At 41.9% G+C, this 19,139-nt stretch overlaps 2 protein-coding genes across 7 annotated transcripts; both read right to left on the minus strand.

Annotated features, from left to right (window-relative positions):
- Positions 1 to 18: 18 nt before the first annotated feature.
- Positions 19 to 15,611, minus strand: LOC125293543 (embryonic polyadenylate-binding protein-like). Of its 6 annotated transcripts, none has more exons than XM_048241502.1 (18): positions 15,538 to 15,611; positions 14,391 to 14,615; positions 14,018 to 14,211; positions 13,699 to 13,814; positions 12,844 to 12,945; positions 12,472 to 12,611; positions 12,127 to 12,221; positions 11,508 to 11,645; positions 11,180 to 11,191; positions 10,945 to 11,040; positions 8,855 to 9,118; positions 6,984 to 7,065; positions 6,740 to 6,850; positions 3,562 to 3,701; positions 2,697 to 2,805; positions 2,083 to 2,213; positions 1,603 to 1,663; positions 20 to 203 (listed from the first exon to the last, which is right to left on the minus strand). In XM_048241502.1, the coding sequence occupies exons 2-17, from the start codon at positions 14,578 to 14,580 to the stop codon at positions 1,604 to 1,606; spliced, it is 1,980 nt and encodes a 659-aa protein (XP_048097459.1). In that variant the 5' UTR covers positions 14,581 to 14,615; positions 15,538 to 15,611; the 3' UTR covers positions 20 to 203; position 1,603. The 6 variants fall into 6 exon arrangements, with proteins under 6 accessions (XP_048097461.1, XP_048097463.1, XP_048097459.1 ...); XM_048241501.1 differs by having other exon boundaries at positions 15,469 to 15,602; XM_048241504.1 differs by lacking the exon at positions 12,844 to 12,945 and having other exon boundaries at positions 19 to 203; positions 15,469 to 15,602.
- A 927-nt stretch (positions 15,612 to 16,538) lies between these two features.
- LOC125293544 (14-3-3 protein beta/alpha-1-like) lies at positions 16,539 to 18,823 on the minus strand. The gene is made up of 5 exons (XM_048241507.1): positions 18,501 to 18,823; positions 18,139 to 18,262; positions 17,844 to 18,007; positions 17,634 to 17,729; positions 16,539 to 17,236 (listed from the first exon to the last, which is right to left on the minus strand). The coding sequence occupies exons 1-5, from the start codon at positions 18,792 to 18,794 to the stop codon at positions 17,180 to 17,182; spliced, it is 735 nt and encodes a 244-aa protein (XP_048097464.1). The 5' UTR covers positions 18,795 to 18,823; the 3' UTR covers positions 16,539 to 17,179.
- Positions 18,824 to 19,139: the final 316 nt, after the last annotated feature.

A 19,139-nucleotide genomic window follows, 5' to 3' on the forward strand; every position in this document is an offset into this window, starting at 1 on the left:
TTTTTTTTTTTTTTTAACAAAAGTACAACATATGCAACAAACTGAAACTGCATGATGGCATTAGAATAGCCAAATGATGTCAGTTCACAATTATAGAATTGTATATATATTTTTTAAATTTTTCTTTTTTTTTTTAAATCATTTTACATTACTTTTGTGCCCTTTCTCTCCCCTTTCAGTAAAGTCTTGCTGTTGTGTCTTTCCTGTAAATATAATATATACCAACATCACCAAACCGACACCTTACATGTACAGTACCCTCCAGAATTATTGGCACCTATGCTAAAGAATCCCATAAAGTTGGAGAATACAAAGGAAGGGATTTTTTACATTCCTAGGTTCACACTTGTGCATTTTCCTCTTTGACTCACTACACTGTTTTCCTATGGAGTTTAGATCAGGGGACTGAGATGGCAATGTCTGAAGCTTGATTTTGTGTTCAGCAAACCATATTTGTTTAGATCTGGACGTTTGTGACCTGATGAATGATCCAATCATGACCAACTTTTAGTGTCTTGGCAGAGATTGACAGGTTTCCTTTGAAAATGTTCAGGTTTTTCTTGGTATTCATGATACCATGCACCTTAATTAGGTTCCCAAGGCCTTTGGGAATAAAAACAGCCCCTCCACCATAATTCTTATTAGGCATGGGTTTTTTTTTCAGTATAGCCATTCTTCTATGTATGCCAAAGATACCTAAAGTTTTTTTTATCCAAATTTTCCATTTCATCTGACAATAGACCACACTTCCAGACAAAGCCCCCCTTACCATCCTCCATACTGTACGTGGGGGCAAGATACCCATGGGTCTTTGTCCAAGCATGTTTGTCACATTTCCAGATGATTAGAACCTTTTAATCATTGTTTTAACTGTAAATATAGGTATTTTCAAAAAGTATCTAGTTTTAGACATTCTCTGACTTACAAATGTCAAATGTACAAATTTCCTTTTATTGACATTTAGTGTATTCTCTTGTCTTTCCAATGTTGAAAAATGACTAGAGGATTTAGCCTCTGTGTGACTTTATTTTCATACCATAGTGAAAAAGAAAGTCATAAACTATGTCTGAAAGTTCACAGACACTCTGATTAACTTAAATAAATTGAAATTAGATATGAAAATGTGTCTGTTAGGTTTTGTAAATAAGATTTTTCAGGTGTGCCAATAATAGTGAGCAACGTTTTTTAGTTAAAAATATTTATTTCTTTATGAGTTTTTCCTTTTTCTCAAAATAAATTTGCATCCTTTCAGGGTTGGATTTTTCCTATTTTTTTTTTTCATTGTGAGATTACAACAAATCACCAACAGATTATTTTTTATACCAGTTTTTGTCATCTTTAGCAGAGGTGCCAATAATTCTGGAGGGTACAGTATGCATATATAAACTCCATAACATTACCAATTAAGCCCTAGTTACCAGTGAAAAGATGCACACTGAATAAAGGAACATACACTAAGAACCCGTTGGTTGGATATTTGGTTTAAAGAGTGCTGGGATAAGATTCATCTGTGACATCAGTGGAATCTAAAGTGAACGCAGGGAAGAGGGAGGGAAGGAGGGAGGGAGGGATGGAGGGAGGGAGATGAAGGGGGGTACTCACTTCATTTAGTTGCAAGTTCTTTAGCTTGGTGAGCCTGAAGCACAGCAACAGCCTCCTCAACCTGCAGGTCAAAACCACCCAAAGACATTCAGTCAGTTCCTGAGCTAGAGTGAATGAGCTGAACTGATATGACTGGCTGAATAGGCTTATACAGAACAGATGACAGTCAATGAGAATGATGAATCCCCATCTTCAACTATTAGTGTAGTTTCACAATCAGGGAGAGTACTTTGTTTCACAAGGCCTAAATCCTCTTGAAACATTATTTATGTTTTTGGTTTAATCTAAATCCCATCCCATATGCATATGCCCATTATGCTGAAAACAAAATTATAATAACTTCACTTTATCTGAACTATGCTTTAAAAAGTGTAAATTAAAGTTCTTTGCAACACTGGATATATACTGCATAGTGGATAAATGAGCGGTAGCTGGTCTCCGTAGAGGATCAAAAATAAGTCGGCTGCAGAAGCGCGTTACCTTGGAGTGCAGAGACTCGGGAGACTCCAACATGTGGAGCAGCTCGGAGTTGTCAATCTCCAGCAGCATGCCAGTGATCTTCCCGGCCAGGCTGGGGTGCAGGGCGTAGATCAGGGGGTACAGACGCTCACCTGGACAGTCGGATGGACACAGATACAAACAAATAAAACACCAAAAGGTTCTTAGGGGGTAACATTTACATTTATTCATTTGGCAGATGCCTTTATCCATGGCCACTTACAAAAATGAAAATTTTGAGAAGTGAAGAATGAGAAGATTTCACCAGTTACGTTTCGAGCCTCACGTTCTTCCTCAGTTACAAAACATCAATCAGTACTATTACCAGAGGATGAGAGTGCAGACGTTGTAAGTACTAATCAAAGTGTAGCCAAAGGTGACAGTGGTAGAAAAAGGAGGTAGAAATAAAAAGAAGAAATAAATGGAAGTGCATGCTAAGTGCATGGGAAGCGTGTTGGGTTGAAGTGTTAGGAGAATAAGTACCCCCAGAGGAGTTTGGACACATGCACACGCACGCACACACACACACACACACACACACACACACACACAAGCGCACGCACACGCACACGCACACACACTTAGTGAACACTCACCCAGCAGCTGTTTCTGCTCCATGAGTGGAGCTGATGCCAGCATAGAGGCTGTGAGAGGCTCCTGTCCCCTCACATGAACCGCTGGCTCCACCACTGGGCCGCTTGCAACCTAGACACCAGCAAACACTTCAGTAACAGCCAAAGCGCCAAACACAGTTTCATATCATAATCAACTATGTCTACTGTTTAAAACAATGGGAATGTTACAAAAATGTTTTTCAATGAGATAAAATAGTCCTTTTTCACAGCAGTAGTTAAAACAACTTTGTCTTTCAAATGCATCGAGCAAGCAGCATCATATGCATTTTACCACTTTGCTGCCATCTAAAGGCCTCAGCACATAGGCGTCGACATGAATGCGGTTTGTTTTCAATACAAGTTCAATACAAGTATTAATCTCTATTAGTTCCCTTGTACCGTGCCAGAGCACGATTGTTCCCCCTTCCCTCTCCCCCACTCTCATAGCTGACAGTCGAACATGGTTTGGTTTCACCTCCTATACCTTCTCCTTTCTGGTGGTTATTATGGGGGAAGAACAGGTCTCACTTTACTTTTTACAGAATATACGTTCCTCAACGTAGTGAAAAAAGATCTGACCCAAATAGTCTCAAATTAGTCGCATCATTGACATCATGTTTGAGATCCGTGCTGGGGCATGGCTAGCGATCACACTACATGGGCACCAGGCCCAAGTCTCACTGAACCGTGCCCGAGACCACCGCTTCAAGCAGGCACAGGCCCCGGTATGGCGCGAACACACTGATCAAATTAATTGGACTTTGGGGGTCACTTGGCGTACTCGGGCACGGTATGAATGGCATAGTGTGAGTATAACACTGAGCATGTCTGGACTGTGTGGGCGTACCTGCTGGCCCACAGGGGGCGAAGGTGCGGGCATCACCTGTTGGACGTTGCGGACTCCACTGGAGTATTTGTACTGGCTGACCCCACGACTCACACCGCCAGTGACCGCTCGTCTTCCTGCAGTCTGGGTACCGATGTTGGCTGCCGGGAGATCACAACACTATCTTTACACGTTTATAGCTTTTAATGTTTTTAATTCATGCTCCCTTTAATACTGTCTCTCTCTCACACACACACACACACACACACACACACACACACACACACACACACACACACACACACACACACACACACACACACACACAAGACAACAAGACAAAATCATTGCAAAACCCTTGCAAATAAATTGCTGCAAGTTGCTGTTTGAAGGAATTGCAATTCGCCTCGTTGCAAATATTTGGTCTGAGACGGACTAGAGAGAGATCCACTGTACAACTCCGCTCAATGAGTTACCATGACCACTGTAAAAAGAGTTTAGCAGCTGAGTCACTGGACATTTACGTCCAAGCGGCTCTGCACTGATGTGAATATCTTACAATGAATATCTTACAATGAGAGTGTTGTCGTGAAGCCTTTACACTGCAAAAGATCCCAGTGGAAACAGTATGTTATGTTCATTTGGACTATTTGAGTAATAGAAAGGAAAGGAAGACAAATGTCCATAGACACCATTTTAATTTGGATATTACCAACTGATCACTGGTTCCAGAGCAAGCAGCTCACTGAGAGCTCATCATACTTTCTAGGGCTGCACGATTTGGGAAAAATATCCAATGGCGATTTTTCTGACAGATATTTCAACTGCGATTGTGATACGATTTCTGAATGTCAATGAATTAGAATGTCAAATAAGCACAGCACCCTGACTGACTGAAGCACACCAATCAGAATTTCTGTGCCTCTTTAAACGCCCTACGCACACGCACCAACCAGAAGTGGCATAACCAATGAAGATGAAATTAATATAAAAGTCAGAAATGTAACGATTTGTTGTAGCTTTTGCGATTGAGTAATTGCGTTGGTTCATATTGCGATTATGATCGCAATCATGCAGCCCTAATAATTCCCCAACCCGACTACACACGTAGGCTGAGACAAACACAAAAACAACCCAGTAGACCTTGGAAGTTCGCCCGCAAAAAAGCTGCCATCTTTGCTGCCATCCATTAGTAGATGGGAGTATGGGAAAATAACATGGGGTGCACCTGTGTAATGTCTGTGCATGTCCACAATCGATTACGTTCCTCAAATGGAGAACACATCCATGTTCCCTCGCGTCTCATGGCCACTCTATGTAGTCCTTGTTCCTGATCGTTAAACTTTTGTTTTCCTTTCCTGTCAGTTAGGAGTTGATGGAGGGAGGGAGGGAGAGAGGGAGAGATGTGGTTCTGTGCGCATGTCTCTCTACATCGGGTTACGTTCAGTTCAAGTCAGAAGTTGGTCCGTCCAGTCCCACATTCACAACACTCCATTATTAGATTAACATTATCAGTTGGCACTGTAAAATGTGTGCTCAATGGCTAGAATTGCGGAACTGGAATGAATCATGCGCTACACCCGCAATCCTGTGCTGAAATTTAGGCCCTGTAGCCTAAACGTTGGCAAACATGCAGGAATTTGATCCTGTTGTTCTCAGGATCTACTGGGAAAGTCCCAAAGATCTACAGGTCGATCGCGATCGACGGGCTGGTGACCCCTGCCCTACACACTTTTGTCATCTGACTGCGAGTGGGTTTTGTGATCTTCGAGAGCTAACTTGCAGTGCAACTCGGTTAGCTCCAGGATTTCCTTAGATGGGCAAAGATGGCAGCTTTGGGTCATTTTTGTAAACAAACTTCAGAGGTCTCTGACCCAGCAGTGAATGACAAATCATGCAAACCTCCAGCTCACCCCTGAACACCTCCACACAAGGCCTGTGCATTTTTGTGTGTCTTTTCCATAAAGAATCGCATGCAAAAACTCCAAAAACTCCAAGAGCATGGTTCCCACCCTTAAGGCAACATTCAGTTTAATCATTTTTTAAAGCAGTATAAGAGGCACTGATTAGTTTCAGAAATGTTATCAATACCAACTACAAAGTACCGTAAATAAAATTAGCAGTTCATGAAAGTAGGGCTGCAACAATAGAGTACTCAAGTGTGACGTCACGCTGTCCTGGCAACCTGATTTTCAGTTCTAAACAAACCAAATTAACAAGGGTAAATCTTATGCCACACAAACGTTTTATGGAAAAAAAACGTGGGCTGATCATGATGTGTGTGTGTGTGTGTGTGTGTGTGTTTATTGTATGTATTGTTGGGTATGGACACACCCTGATGCTCTTCCACATGTGAAGTTCCTAACAGAAAAATAAAGTTCTTTGAATTGAATTGAAAGGAACGATTTTTTTTTTGCGAAATGATTAGCGAGTTTGCTTTACCAATGTTGTAAGTAATATTGAGAATAGAATAGAACTGCTGTCAGTATGGTGCAGTGCTTCCCCCCTACATGCAGGCATCAGTCAGAGTACTCATACCTGCTGATTTTTTTTCAGGTGTGTAAACTTTATCTTTCATACTAGCGCAAACTTTTCCTTTTAATACCCCGGAAAAATACATAAAAGCCTCCACACGTTTCGATCTAGTGATTTTCACCTCGTGAAATTGATTTATTCTCGTTTTAAAAGAAAGAACACAGCGAAGCTGTGAAAATCCGGTTGCCAGGACAACGTGACTTTTTCACTTTAGTACTCTATTAATCGATAAATCGATTAGTTATGGTTGGCGACTATTGAATTAAATCACCTACTATATTGGGAATCGTTCATCCGTTTGTGTAATTTCATAAGGAAACTACCTCAAAATTCTCAGATTTTACTTCCTTATACTTAAATATTTTACGCTTTAACTTCTCTTCTATGACCGTATAGAACTTCTATGACTAAATAGATTTGGCCTGTGGGCTAAACAAGGCACTTGAAGACAAATTCTTGGGCTTTGAGAAACACTCAAGACATTTTTTCACTATTTTATCGATAAACAACTACTCGATTAATTTGAGAAAACTATCGACATATCAATCAACTATCAAAATAATCGTAAGTTGCAACCCTGCATGAAAGTGGGAAAAGTGCTTAGGAATAAGTGGGAGGAGCGTGCTCAAAACCAACCCCCTCCGTCCCCACACACATGGCATACCCATCCTTAGCATGTTTTTGGGAACACGTGGGGCCTGTGTGGAGGCCTGCTGGACACTGCTGATTGGGGTGGAGGCCCGGCGGGTCGTCACGTACTGAGCAGAGTACAGCGCTAATGTAGCCAACCAGACAAAAGCTTGTTAGACCGAGGCACTCTGGGATAGATGGTCCAACTGAGCTGCACCAGAGCCACTTCCCCACACCAACAAAACAGGAGGCGTGAACCTACAAGCTGACATACTAACCCTGTGGTCTGGGAGGCTGAGTGGTCCATCTTGGGCCAAAGCGGACATTAGAACCTGGATTGTATGGATGACGGCCTGGAGGCTGTAACGAAACAAGACTTTACATCACCATTAACATCACACATGTATTAGTGTTGTCACGATACCAAAATTATGACTTCGATACGATACCTGCCATAAATATCACGATGCTCGATACTAAAACGATACTACGGCGAAATCCTAAGACATCTGGAGAAGAAAGGACTCATACCTCCTCCAAGTGTATTGAGTCATTTGTGTTGAATTTGGTGCACTTTTGTAGTGTTTCTGTGATTAAGTCCTTTATTGTTCGTTACAGTTAATTTACATTGTGTTGTATTTTGGCAATAAAATAGCTTTAAATAGCCAAACTAGGCTAGATCAAGGTCAGTGTTAAAATTACTGCATGCAAATCACTGAATGCTATGCAGAGGGGCCTACACCATTACCTGTTGCAATATATCTGTGTGCATTCCTACATTACGTCTATTTCTTTGATAACATGATTTGCTAGCACGTCCTGTAACAATACGCCGCTATTATTATTAGGACTCAACATGCTGCAGTGGTATAATATGCTGTGGGCTTTAATTAGCGCATTTCGGGTAGCCTATCCTACATCTGGGCAATAATTATTGAACAAATTGCAGTCTACATGCCATGAGAAATATTACCAGTAGTAGGCTACTGATCGAACATGAAATAGATCGTTTACAAGTTATGGTAATGTTATTCTGGCGTGAACATTGCGCTTTCATCACGTTAGCACCCTATGATTACAGCTCGTTATGTCTCGTCAAAATGATTACCGCTCGTTATGTCTCGTCAAAATTCATTGATGAAGGAAGGTTCGCTTTATCCCAGAGAACCATACTCGTTTCACTTAGGCTAGACTAAAACATAAGAGAAGAACTTGGCACTAACCATGTAGGCCTAGTCGTTCTTTGAACTCTTTAAAAATGTTGGGATATGTCTGCGAGGTGTTTAGCCAAGTTCCATGCGTAGCCTACTGCTTTTAAATGACTTTGTGTACCTTGCCTTAATTCGCGATGTATCCGAAATAGTTGCAAATTTCACTGCACTTTTTGTTTTATCCACAAGGCCTAGAACAACTGTCGGCAAAGAACTATGTTGACGTTGGCTGCGCACTCACTCACTCAGAGCTGCCTGCTTGACACGCCCACTTGCCTAGATGCGTGCAAGGAGCAGTGAGAGCAGCAGTTCATCACACAGAACGTTATTATTTTAATAAAGTATCGATTCTAAAAACGTCTGAAATCGTATCGTTTTTTGCGTGAAGGCATCGCGATACCTTTTTAGTATCGATACACCGTGCAACACTAACATGTATGCAAACACTTATCACACCCTGACACAGAATTACATTTCTACTCCTGCACCTCCTCCTGCTACTACTTTACCAAATTTCCCTCACGGGATCAAAAGAGTATACTTATACTGTTACATCTCCTCATATTACTACCACTACTCCTCCTCCTTCCACTACCACTACTCCTCCTCTTCCTACTGCTACCACTACTCCTCCTCCTACTGCTACCACTACTCCTCCTCCTCCTACTGCTACGCTTCCTCCTCCTCCTACTGCTGCTACGCTTCCTCCTCCTACTACTGCTCCTCCTCTTCCTCTTTCTCCCTATTCTACTGCTACTACTACTTCTCCTCCTCTTCCTCCTCCTACTGCTAATCTTCCTCCTCCTCCCCCTACTCCTCTTCCTACTGCTACTCTTCCTCCTCCTCTTCCTCCTCTTCCTACTCCTCCTCCTCTTCATCATACTACTGCTGCTGCTGCTCCTCCTACTGCTACTATTCCTCTTCCTCATCCTCCTCACCTGTGGCATGGTGGGGATGTAGTAGGGTGGCTGCTGGTAGTTGGTCACCAGGGTTCCAGGCATGGTCCTGACGCTGGCCAGCCGCTGCATGTACTGGTTGGTGAGGATGGCCTTGCGCTCCTCCTTGCGCTGTGCCAATGCCACATAGAGGGGCTTGGTGCTGATGATACGCCCATTCATCTCCGTGACGGCGCGAGTGGCCTCCTCTGGAGAGGTGAAGCAAACAAAGCCGAAGCCCTTACTGTGGCTGCCGTCAGTCATCACCTGAACCAGGAGAGGGGACATGGAAAGGCAGTCAGAAATGAAAAGCCACACACTGATGCAGACATGAAAACTTGTAGAACTACTATCTTCTGTATAAATTGGCTTCTAGAGTTCTAGACTTGCTGAATACAGGGCTTTCCCAATGACTATCTTTGATAGCCCAGAAAAGTACCAAAATGATTAACTGACTACTTACTTAATTAATTAACTACTGCTGTTTCCTAAGTGTATATAAATAAATTATTGTCAACTCTATTTTGCATTTCAACTATACAGTGCCACTGCCTATGGCATCAGTCATCACTATAAAACACTGCTAATGAAAACTCTGGCCAGACAAATACCAACCAACTTCAGCAATGGGTCAACAGTTGGCCTTTGCTAATTTGGGTCAACAGTTGGGTCAGTGTGCACCATCAGTTTGTATTTGTTATTTTTTGTTAATCACTAAGTTGCCGCTTGCAACTCTGTCCCATTGGATAATCTTGTTACCACTATGATTTTTATATCCATGTCATACTCCTAGACAGAAAGTGAAAATCGCAATTGCAATATCGGTCAGAAAAATCACAATTAGATATTATCCACAAATCATGCAGCCTTGTGTTTGTTGGATTGATTGTTCAAGTTCTACATGTCTCTAGGCAGTGTAGAACTGACCGTTGTTTTTTTAAAGACCACAACCAATAACTGCCAACTTAAGAATGTTGGGGTTGGTTGGGCATTGTCTGGGCAGTGTGCCAGCACCTTAAAGGAGCGATTTGTAGGATTGTTACCGAACGTTCTGTAGGCCAAAATCAAATCACTGGTGAACGTTCTCAAGACTACCAGACGCGATATTTAGCTGAAGTTAGCGATGCAGATGAAGTTTAGCCTAGGCTACCTGTCGTGGAGAAATATGGCCAGCTCTGCGTCAGACTTAATATTCTTCATTTGATGAAGACGTTGCCATCTCAGGAAGCTCCTCCGATGTCCACTTAATTTGATTCTTGCCTGCCTCTCGTAGGCGTTCATGACTACAACTGCAAGTTGACCTTTGCCAATTTGGCAACACAAATAGGAGGACACGCCAGCCCATTATTAATACGCTATTCTAGAATTAATCGTTCAAAACATTAACGAAAATTCCAAGAGATTCCGCCCCGTAACTCATTTTTTTCATGGGTTTTACGGGTTGTAGTAATGTTGTCAAATAAGCCATTACTTCAATTCATCGTGTTTCCTTACTCTCTGACAACATATGGTGATAATTTTTGGAATGCTTACAATTTATTTTCCATTATTTCCTACACACTGGTCCTTTAAAAGTAATTCCAAAAAGCTGGAAGCTGGAGCTGGAAGTTGGTTCTCTGAACGTTCTAAAAACGGCAACCAACAACTTACAACTTCAGTATGTTGGCATTTGTTGGGGCAGGATGCAAATGCCTTAAAAGGAGCTTGCACACTGCTCCAACAAACTCCAACATTCTTAAGTTGGCAGCTGTTGGTGGTAGTCTTTAGAATGTTCACAAAACCAACTGTAATGTCAAACTCTTAACGACTCCATCCAACAAACGGCAACAAACAAAGACGGCCGGCCCACACTGACCCAACTGTTGGTATTTGTTGGAGTTCGTTGGCGTTTGTTGGAGCAGTGTGCAAGCTCCTTAAGGGCCACAGGTGGAAACACAGGGGTCAAGGTGGGTTACCCAAGTGGCACAGCGTGATCTCAGTTTTTTGGGCGCAGCTACCAGACGAGTTACAGTATTTCAGTCTGTTGCTCAACTACTTGCTCAACTAGCTATGTCACCAAACTGAGCCTGAGCTTTTCCAGTGTACAGGTTTACCTTGGCGCTGGTAATGGTGCCATAGGGAGCAAACTCCTTCCTCAGTCGTTCGTCATTGATGCTATCATCCAGGTTCTTTACATAAAGGTTAACCCCCTAAAAAATACATTTACAGTCAGTTAAGGATAGATAGGCGAGAGTGAGTGACCAATTATCACTTGTATATTTACTTGTGCATTACTTACAACATACAACATTTACATTAAATAAACTTGTCAACAATGTGTACACTTACCAAACATTTCTCCTATTCATTGTATTTCCAATTGAAAAAAAACAAACACTTCACTATTAGAACTATCCTCAACTGCAGCACAAATTATACATACACATACAGATACAGTGTACAATCACCTTATAGCAAGACAAGTTAATGTTAGTGAATATTGATTTCAGTGTATCTTAACGTTTGCAGGAAGCTTCATTTTTACTGTCCTTGATGTGCTGACTAGTGTAAAGCAGACTTCAGGCTCAATAAATGTATGTGTGTGAGTGTAGAGAGAGACAGAGAGACAGACAGGCAGAGAGAGAGAGCGAGAGAGAAGGAAAGAGTGTTTTGACACCTGATAGCGGTGCATGCGGTCCATCTTGATCTGTTCAAACTTGCGTTTGAGCTCCCCCTGCCGCTCCACCCTCTTCTGAGCACGGCCAACGTACAGGATCCTCCCATTCAGCTCCTTCCCGTTCATCGCATCCACAGCCTGCTCAAACAACCAACCACACTCACATGTTCTGCCAATACCATTTTCATACAAGGCCATACCAACTCACCCCCCTCTGTCAGAAAACTCTCACTATGTGCACAGCCTGCTGCTGGAGGACAAAAAGGCTCTTTACAACCAGCAGAAAAAATTGAACCAGAATGGTGCGTTTGATTTCAGATTATTAACAGACGATATAGTCATGATTATTTATTTAGAGGCGGTCATGAGTGGCAGCTTGGTTCATACAACACTTAATAAAAAAAGGTTTGGGGAAAACACAACAAAAGTTTTTATTTCGACGGTGACTAAAAGTAAAGCAATCCAGTGTTGAGCTATGGGTGAAGAGCAACATCATAGTCAAACATTATAGAGGAGAGCACCAAACAGAGTGGACAGAACACCAACAGGACACCTGACAGGACAGGATACCAAATGTAGAAAGGAAAAGGACAGCACAGGAGACCAAATGTGTTTGTACCTTCTGAGCGTCCTCGTGATTCTCATAGTTCACAAAGCCAAAGCCACGAGAGTTCCCGCGCTCATCGCGCATCACCCTAACACTCAGCGTCTTGCCTGTAAAACACATGCCGTCTTCAATGACTGAGTCTGACACACACAAACACATCAGATATGACTGGAGTAGTATGGACATTTACTTTTCTGACTGAAATAGCAAGATAAAAATAAGTAATAAGTACAGAAAATGGGGCCGTTGTTGAATTGATGTGGAATGACTTTCAGCAATACGTTAAAAAATGAACTATGGGCTGCCCTGTCACACACACAGGAGCTCAAAGAATCCTCTCTGTATGTCTGAACTTACCAAACTCTGAAAAGATGTTTTCAAGTTGCTTGTCGTCATAGGTTTCACCAAAGTTCTTGATGTAAACATTAGTGAAGACCATAGCCTTTGCTCCACACTCTGCCTCACGTTCTTTTCTGGATTTAAAATGGCCTACAAAACTGTACGTACACCACAGATATCAATGAAAGGATCAGAAAATGTAATCAGGGTTCCCAAACATATCAATATCATTACCTCTGCACTGAAGTCCAGAAAGAACAACAGAACATGCAACTTTGACCTATTTCTTTTTTCAGTCCTATGATCTTGAAATCTTTCAGTCCATGTTCTTCCTTGAGCATGTTTCACGAGGACAACTGGTAAGAACACTTCATCTACCTGTTCACTGACCTAATTGCCGACAGCTGACAATTTTTCCACAGGGATTGGAGCTTTGGGTTTGCAATGCTTGGATCTGCACTGAATGTCTCCATTTCTTTACCTGCCTCTTGTCTGAGCATAAAAAACAATTCACAAATGGTGGTTATGGTTATTATTCTCAACGCGTTTTTATTGCTCTTTCTATACGATCCCTTAAAGCGTAACTCTCGCCAAAATGCAACCTTCTATCACTCAACCCTCAACCCTTTAGATCATACTATGATTGCATCAAAATCGCTATTTTTAAAACACTAAGAAGGCACAACACAACACAAAACTCTGTGTACACAAAAAAATGTTCTCAATGCTCGACTTCATGTGTAGAGACCCTGGTGATACTTTGAGCGAAGTTTCATGTTGTGTCGAGCCTTCTTAGTGTTTTAAAAAATAGCGTTTTTGACGCGATCATAGTATGATTGCATCAAAGTAGTAGTGCCCCTAGCACTCCCATTCAAATGGGCATTTGACCCAAAAACGACAATATGGTCAATCTTAAAAGTGGCGCTTCCGACCTAACTATGCTTTTAAACAAAAGTTTGACTCGGGTAGATTCACAAAAAGACCCTAGGTTGTATTTTGGCGAGAGTTGCGCTTTAACATTAACTTCCTAATCTTAGATTGGATTCCTTTAACTTTCAAAAGAAAACCCTACACTTTATCTTACTTTAGGCCTCAGCACACCATATTCCTGATTTATATCTGCTTAGGCCCATCAGATCATGTGGCAGCCATATTTTCATTTTCTTCAAGCATTTATTACCACAGTGAACAAGACCACTGAAAAAACCATGAATGCCCTTGGCTAAGGGGTAGAGTGACACATACACTTTACGATCATTCAGCAGCATGCCATTCATGGTCTCAATGGCACGGTTGGCAGCCTCTTGTGTCTCAAAGTGCACAAAGCCATAGCCTTTGGAACCACGCTCATCACACACAACCTGAAATGCAAAAACAGCTTTAGAGATCCTTTGCACAATTTTGTCAGAGGACATTGACAGATTACTGTTAAGCTTGACACATTTACCTTCTACTTCTACTGTATATTCATTAGACACTCAATCTGTCCTCCAGTTTTGACAAGAACAACAAAACAAAATGTAATGCTATAATTTCATTTCATATATTTTGCTGGCAAAATTACCTTGCAGGACAGAATATTTCCAAACGCAGAGAAGGTGTCATAAAGTGCCTTGTTGTCAATGGACTCATCCATGTTCTTGATGAAGATATTCCCAACGCCAGACTTCCTTAGACCAGGATCCCGCTGTGACCACATGATTCTCATTGGTCGACCCTTGAGGACCTCATAGTTCATTGTGTCAAGAGCGCATTCCGCTAAATGAAGATATTTTTTACATTTCATATTTTTTTTAATAAAAAATTATTTTACACTAGCATGATCAATAATTTGCCATCCAACAAAATTAGATACTGATAAGCCACAGTGGTCTTAAAAGAATTCAATACAAAATACTGTGTCTGAACGAGAAGAGAACTATTATATTAGAACTCACCATCTGCAGGCTGCTGAAAGTTAACATAAGCATACCCCAAAGATCTGCGAGTAATGACATCACGGCATACACGGATAGACATAATGGGTCCAGCAGGTGAAAACTTCTGGTACAGCATAGACTCAGTAACATCAGGATGAAGATCCCCCACATAGAGGGAGGCTAGGGGATAAGCTTGTCCAGTGTTCATGTTCTTAACCCTTGAGTAGATCCTAGAGGAGAGGGCTAAAAATGTAGGGTGATGACCTGTACTTCAGTTGCAAGTGGCATTTATTACCTGACCAATGCACAGATAAATTATTATAAAGTATCTATATAGCTAGTAGCCCATCAACAGGCTAGACTACAGTATAGTTATTCCACTAGTGCATTTCCAATTCGTTATTTGAGGATGACAAATGCTGATGGCACATTAGTGATGGTTGTGCAGAGCCGCCCCCTTCACTGCAAAGCGCTTTGAGTAACGTTACATAGAAAAGCACTAAAAATCTAACCTAGTCTAGCAGTGCAGTTAGCTGTTGCCTGCTTTTTCTACAAACACCATTGGCACCCAAACTTTACGTCAGAGTAAACATTTTCACACCTAGACTCTCTCAAATCGTTGTTCATGCTATATAAAACACAGGCATACTGGTCAGCTAGTACAAATAAGTGAATGGTCATTTATTTATTTATTTTCTACAAAACTAAGCTATCTCTTGCAAGCTGATGAGCTGCTCCATTTAGAGATGATCACTTGGCAAACTTGGCCAAACTTAAAACATAACACATGGCAACTACAATGTCAATAGGTCGATTTTATTTGAATTTGAATTTTCTCAGAGGTCCGTCTACCTCTCCGCTAAACAAGCACACGTTACAACTATACTTTAATAATTTAACAATAAACTTGTTGGAAAGTCAAATGTGTTTGCAACTTGTTGCTCACAAAACTATCATATCAATGCCTTGCGATAAGCGCTTGCTAGCATGTTTAACGTTAGCTTAGCTAGAGAACCCTGAAGTGTGGGAGATGTCTTCAGCAACAACTCAGTGCGAGCTGTCTTTAAAACAATAATCTTGACCATAAACTACTTACCTCCTTCAACTGTTATACTCAAGAACACAATATGTACCCCCAACTTCAAAAAGCGTTTGTCTGACAAACCTGCGTGTTGTTTTAATTTAAGTATTGCCTGGAAGACCTGACATTTCCCTCCGCGCTTCTGTGTTCTAATTGAATTCCACTCATTTATCAACTCAGCTGATCTTGGGCTTCCGCAAGGGAAAGTAGTCCCCGGGAAATTGAAGTAACAAAATGCTTAAGTCAAGTTTATGTATCTCACTTCAGGTGGCCCAGGGACAGGTCAGCATTCTTGTCTCAATTCAAATAAAAACGTTATATTTGCAGCCCCAAGTCAGTATGAAAGTCCACCAAAGTTGAACTGGAGGCCAGTGGGCTTTTATTCAGTTCCACAATATTGAGCTCATATTAAAAATCTATTAGTCCACAAGACATTAACAACCCAGCACACACACACACACACTCTAACCAAGTGATTTTTGCTACCCTTATTTATGGGTTTCATTGAAACACACAGTCACACACAGTCAGGGATGGATTACTGCACGGGCCTACCGGGCCCAGGGGCCATGGAAGCCCAAGCCTTTGCATGGAATCATTGCCTCAATATCAACAAATCAGGATGTAGGCTATGAATCTGATTGAATTTAGTATTGGCCATCCCCAAAATGCACCAGAATACAGGAAATCACATCAAACAAATTAAAAAAATTCTGGGGGAGGACCCCCAAACCCCCCCTCCCACATATACGACAATAAGTGGGGGGGCCTTAATACATCTGGGCCCAGGGGCCCGAAAGTTCATAATCTGCCCATGCACACAGTCCTTGTGATTGAGAATCACATTTTTTTTTTTTATCGTCAGCCAGGTGAGGCGGCTTCACTGAAGATGTTTCAGAACTACAGAAAGAAAATGCTAGAGAGCACATGATGATTACCTTGGCAACCAGCCTGAAGACACCATCATGAGAGATGTCATTAGATGTCAGCTGTCTGGTCCATCTAATAAAAAATGTGGTGTGTGTATAGACATTTGAATAAAAGTGGTCAACTGGGAGACTAATTAAGACAACAAACAACTGATGTTGGTGAAAATAAACTGCCAGTTTAATAACCATACAATAAAACCTGTAAATACCATGACCAATTACACTAAAAAATATGACCGTAACAAAAAAAGGATGAAAAATGCACAACCAGCTAGGTGGAGAAAAAAAGGGAATTATCAGGAAGGACGATTAGAATTCACAACCCCCAACCCCCTTACACACACACTTTTAACACAACCTCTCTTTCACGTGCACATGGAGACTATTGTGTCACCTCTCCCTCCTCATTCACTCAATCATTCACACCAACACACACACACAAACATACACGCACAAAGAATATGGACTCACTACTTAATACAACCACATTTAAATTTCACAAAGAAAATGACTGGCCCTGCTAACATGTGCATGTTCCCCTGTGAGCGCTCCCCTGTACTGTGTTAGTGCACCTCGGGAGGAGCAGGACTGTGGTAAGCTCAGGTACAACTCATGCTGCTAGTCATACAGTAGGGCTGGGGCATTTTGGGATGGGGTGGGAAATGGGGGTAGATGGTAGGGGGCGTGGGAGTGGAAGAAGCCGTTTGTGTGTATTTTTTTCTTAAGATGAAGAGTGTGTGTGTGTGTGTGTGTTTGTGTGTGTGCGTGTATATGTGGTCGGACGATAGGCGCTGCCTTTAGTTCTCCCCCTCTCCAGCATCCGCCTCATCACCCTGGTTTTCTGATGTCCACAGCTAAAGAGAAAAGGGCAGAAGAGCAACAAGGTCAACATTTCCTAGAGAATTATGCAGAGATCCTTTGCCACATGGCAGGCTACCTCGTGTTTCTCATATTCTGCACTATGAACGACATGCTGAGAAGGGAACACAGCTGGGCTGGCCATCTGCACCCCTTGTGTGAGATGTTAGTAACATGACAGCTCCAGGAATGTTTTGCACTGCTCTCCTTCTCAGCAGGTCATGTTACAGAGCCTCATCACCATCTTTCACGCCAACAGTGCTTCATCAAGCTGTCATTGCCGAAGTAACTACACTTGTAAGAGTTTAAGAGCCAAAGGTATTATTATACTGTAGTGTAATATTTTACTGTCATCAACTTCAACAACAGTAAAAAAATAAAATCAATACATACGGTCAGGTTGTCCCTTAGTAGTTGCATGATCAAGGTGCTGTCTTTGTAGGAATCCTCATTTAAGGTATCAAGCTCAGCAATTGCTTCATCAAATGCCTGAGATGGAAGAAATGCAGGTGTAAATGAAGCAAAATGCAAAACAGCTTTGATCTTGTTGTATTACAACATATAATTATAATAACACATTGTGGAGCAATAATGGACTCTTACGGCCTTAGCCAGGCTGCAGGCCTGTTCAGGCGAGTTGAGGATCTCGTAGTAGAAGACAGAGAAGTTGAGAGCCAAACCCAGGCGAATGGGGTGTGTAGGCTGCATCTCCTTCTTGCTGATCTCAAACGCCTGCTGATACGCCAGCTGGGAGTTATCCACCGTGGCTGCACAGGAGGACAGCAATCAAAACATGTCATTATTATTTGCCCACAACACTAAATTAAACTGATTTCACTGCTCAATCTCTACGCTGTGCAAAGCACCTACACGCTTGCAACTGACACGTCTTACTTACCCTTCTTATTATCCCCAGAGGCAACCTCAGACAGGTATCTGTAGTAATCTCCTTTCATTTTCAGGTAGAACACCTTGCTCTCAGCCTGACTAGCATTGGCAATCAGGTATTTGTCCAGAAGGCCCTAGAAAGAGACAAAATGTTAAATGTAAATATCATAGTCAATAAATACGTTAGTAAGTGTGCATGAAAGTAAACTAACGTAAAGTAATAAAAGTAACTTCATTGTAAAATTACCAAACATCTGGACACTGACAATTCAGTGGACACTTTTATCTGGTCTTAATCTCTGGCTTTCATCCACTTTCAAGGACATGAAGCCAAAATCTTCCCCAAAAGACCATGATGGCTCTACTGCTTACCAGCACGTCATTGCAGATGTCCTGCAGCTCGGTCTCGATCTTCTCGCGGTACTCCTTGGCCATCTGCTGCTTCTTCTCATTGCCCTCAGTCTTCTGCTCAATGCTGGAGATGACACGCCAGGAGGAGCGCCGGGCACCCACCACGTTTTTGTACGCCACCGACAGCAAGTTGCGTTCTTCGTTAGACAGCTCAGTGCCCTGCTCTGTCACCGACTTCATGGCGGCCGCCATGTCATCGTAGCGCTCAGCCTGTTCGGCGAGCTTGGCTTTCTGCACCAGGTCACTCTTGTCCATTGTTTACGCTAAATTAGAACACCAAGACACATGGTAAGAGGTTTTTGGGTTGGACAGAGATTGCTATTCAAAATAAGAGAATGAGAATGAGCCCACAGGCAATGACATTTGTAATAGTGGAATAATTAGTTTAATTTGACTTTGACATACATCAGTAGTCTTCTTCACACCCACTACCCTCAATATCCTGATCATGATTCCATGACACTGATGATGCTGAATGTAGATTTTTACAAGTCACTATCGATTGTATTAATAATCTAGATTTGTTACCTTCACATGGGCTGAATAGGACGCGCTTAAATATGATGTCATTAAACATAAGTAACAGTGCGACCCCTACCT

Source organism: Alosa alosa, chromosome 4, assembly GCF_017589495.1.
Source record: "Alosa alosa isolate M-15738 ecotype Scorff River chromosome 4, AALO_Geno_1.1, whole genome shotgun sequence".
Classification (NCBI taxonomy): Eukaryota; Metazoa; Chordata; class Actinopteri; order Clupeiformes; family Clupeidae; genus Alosa; species Alosa alosa.